The sequence below is a fragment of the Caenorhabditis briggsae genome (assembly GCF_000004555.2).
Source record: "Caenorhabditis briggsae complete genome, chrI, whole genome shotgun sequence".
Classification (NCBI taxonomy): Eukaryota; Metazoa; Nematoda; class Chromadorea; order Rhabditida; family Rhabditidae; genus Caenorhabditis; species Caenorhabditis briggsae.
This window is the reverse complement of record NC_013489.2, coordinates 5756173-5759360: the sequence shown is the minus strand read 5'-3', so window position 1 is coordinate 5759360 and position 3188 is coordinate 5756173. Positions and strand designations below refer to the sequence as shown.

The following is a 3188-nucleotide window of genomic DNA, read 5'->3' as shown; positions in this document are numbered from 1 at the left end:
GGGTTCGATTCCTGCTACTCAAAACTATTTTTTTAGAAATTGTCGGTTTTTGGTTGTAGACTCGGTCCAGGATTCAAAAGTACATCGAGGGCGCATCGAGTTTTTAAGGTACATTGGTTCAGAGGGTACGGATCATTGGGTGTAGGGCGTTTTAGCCTAAGCCTATTATTTTGAACCAAATTTTAAATAGAGTAATTTGTTCTTTTTGTCCTCTCGCATGTGCCACAAAATCCCATATACCATTGGAACTAATGTACCCTTACTATTAGAATTAGATTTTATCTTTTTCGATGTGATTCTGTCATTGTCCCTAATCAGCGAGAGAAGTTACGGTGATGGCTGACGCTCGTCTTTGAGTACAATTTTTTTTCAGAAAATGGCTTCTTTCGAAAAACAAATTCTGAAAAACAAGGACAATCTTCTGACTTTTGAGGCAACCGTTGCAGAGATTCAAGTGAAACTACCACAGAGACAAAAAAATAGTAAACTTCTTTATTTGAGACTTTGAAACTTTAAAACTTCCCACTTTCAGTTGATGAAATTCTGAAATCTCTAAACGAAAAACGGCAAGAAGTTCTACAAATACAACATGAAATGGCAGGTTTTCGACTGAAACGAACTGAAAACTCAATAAAAACAAAGTTGGAGAAAACCAAGAAAAAATTAGACGACATGAAAAAGAAGAAGATTGTTCAGGTCCTTTCAGAAAGACTTTTGAGAAAACCTGCTTAAATTTTCAGGATAAAAAAATCGCCCGTCTTCGAGCAGATATTTCGAAAAGCGAGAAAAGTTTTGACAAAGTAGAGGAAGAGATTCATAAAGAGATTCAGTGAGATTTTTACTTTTTTTCCGGAATTGTAGTTTTATTCAGACGGCAAATGGAAAATGAATCGAAGAAAGAAGAAATTGAGAGAAGAATCAAGATATTTGAAGTCGAAGAATCTGGAATAACAGATGAATTCCAGAAGCTTTTGATCAGTTTAAGAAGTGAAGGAAGAGGAAAAACAAGTGAAAAAAGAATTGGCGAATTGGAAGTTCTGATGTCGAAAGGAAGCAAATATTTGGAAGTTTTGGATCAGAAAATTCAAAATTTGAAGAGCATGAATCTGGGAAAGTTAGGAAACTCTGAAATAGTAAGTATTTTTGATGACTCTGAAAATCAATAATTTTCAGAACTTACAAGTTCCCTCTGCAAAAAGATCTACAAAGGGATCAACAGCACCATCTAGAAGACGCTCGAAATCTCAAGATCCAGAAAAATACAATGAAAAAAGCAGAAGATTAGAGGATCTCAAGAGGCAAATAATACAGCTGAGAAGAGAATCAGAGGCACTTCACATGAGCAAATTTAGATTAATTGAAGAGGTATGTCTCACGGTAAAACCTGTAATAGAAGGGTCCTAACTTAATTACAAATTACAATTTTTCTCGGTAAAGTTACCATTTTTGATATCTTGCATAGAATTCAGGAAAAATTAGCTCAAACATAACAGTGTTTGGGCCCTTCTATTACAGGTTTAACGGTATTTTTACAAAGTATGTATTGACTGAATTTCAATATTTTTCAGAAAGAAAGTCTTCAAAAAACAGCGGATGAGTGTCAACGAGACGCTGATCGAGCTGCACAAAATCTGCGGAACGCTGAAAATTTACGAATCTCAGAACTGAATAGACGTTTGTTTTGATATGGAACGATGAATATAATCATGTTGTTTTTAGAAGAAAAAAAGCTTCAACCCTCAATAATAATAGAGTCAAAAGATGAAAAACGGGAAAAGGAATATTTGGAGAAAAAAGAGAAATTGTACGAAAAAATCAAGCAACTTGAGAGATCAACAGATGAACAAAAAGAGGAGTTGCAACGGATACAGTAGGAATTTTTTCAAAAAATTCAATTTTTTTTCTATTTCAGAAGGCGTTCAGATTTTCTGAAAAGACAATTAAAATCCTACAACGAGAAGGATTTAGTTCGATTTGAAAACGAAAAAACTGAAAAAGGCGCAGAAATTCGGAATATGAAACGAAAATGGCACGATCAAATTATGACATTGAATGCGTTGAATAAGGTTCCAGAATCATCATTCTTCTTCAAATTCTTTTCTTCTCTTCCAGAAACTTCAACAAAGAGTTCTGCAGAGAGAAGCGGCAATGACCAAGGCGAATAGTGTCGTTCCCTTGACAACCAATATTAGAGATGAGAGAAATAGAGAGATAGAAGAGTTGCAAAAGGAAATTCAAAAAACGAAATTGAATATTTGAAGATGATAATTTTTATTTTAATTTCATTTTTCTAGTTTCTTGTAAACCAACAACTTAGAACTTTGAATTGGTTAGAAGCTGTCCTGTCGTAAAACCTGTAATAAAAAGGCCCCACATTGTCAAGTTTCAGCTAATTTAGCTTGGCTCCTATGCAAGATGTCAAAAAGTAGTCAACAGACAAAACTCTTATCATATAATGATAAACAATTTATCAGCTGACAACCTTTTCATATCTTCGACAGGAGCCGAGAAAAATTGGTTCCTAGGTGAAAGTTAGGGGCATCTTTTTTAACATGCTTAACAGTGTTTCTTTTTTGTGTCTTGTTCGAAATTTATAAATTGTTCTGTTTATCACCCGATTTTGGTTTTTGAATTATTTTAAAGGAGAGAAGTATTGGCTGAATAGAAACACTGAACTATTTGATTTCTTGACAATTCGATAAATCCCATTTCACAAAATGGGTCATATTGCGCCTTTGCAAGAAGTCTGACTTATAATCTTTTTATGAGTTTTTTTGCGAACTGATGAGTGGTATATTTTTTTCTTGATAGCCAGATCCAGAACTACACGAATATCTTCTGGTTTCTAATTTTAGCCAATGGTTCTTATTCATTCAATCCGCATTGAGAAGTTGGAGGGCCAAGAGGAGGAGTTATAAAATAAGAATTGTAAATCAGTGGTGAATTGGTTGTTTTTTTTGGAAGCAGTTTTTCAAAACTTCAGCTTATTTTTTAGGGTTATACATCAAACCCTTGTCATTTTTTATTTCTAATCTGTTTTACACCAACAAAAAAAATCAATCTGATGTTTTTGTGGAGCTTTACAAATACATAACGCCTAATTGATTCACTACGAACATCGCAACAGCGCTATATGTTGTGTCAGCACTTTGTACCGTACCTCATGCCATACCTTGACGTCAGCCTTC

At 34.2% G+C, this 3188-nt stretch overlaps 1 protein-coding gene across 1 annotated transcript; it reads left to right on the top strand.

Annotated features, from left to right (window-relative positions):
• Positions 1–376: 376 nt before the first annotated feature.
• Positions 377–2259, top strand: CBG03752 (the record flags this gene model as incomplete). Its single annotated transcript, XM_002639159.1, has 9 exons — positions 377–482; positions 533–696; positions 741–829; positions 872–1133; positions 1174–1365; positions 1569–1674; positions 1720–1870; positions 1913–2066; positions 2113–2259. The coding sequence occupies 9 exons, from the start codon at positions 377–379 to the stop codon at positions 2257–2259; spliced, it is 1371 nt and encodes a 456-aa protein (XP_002639205.1).
• Between the last annotated feature and the right edge of the window lie 929 nt (positions 2260–3188).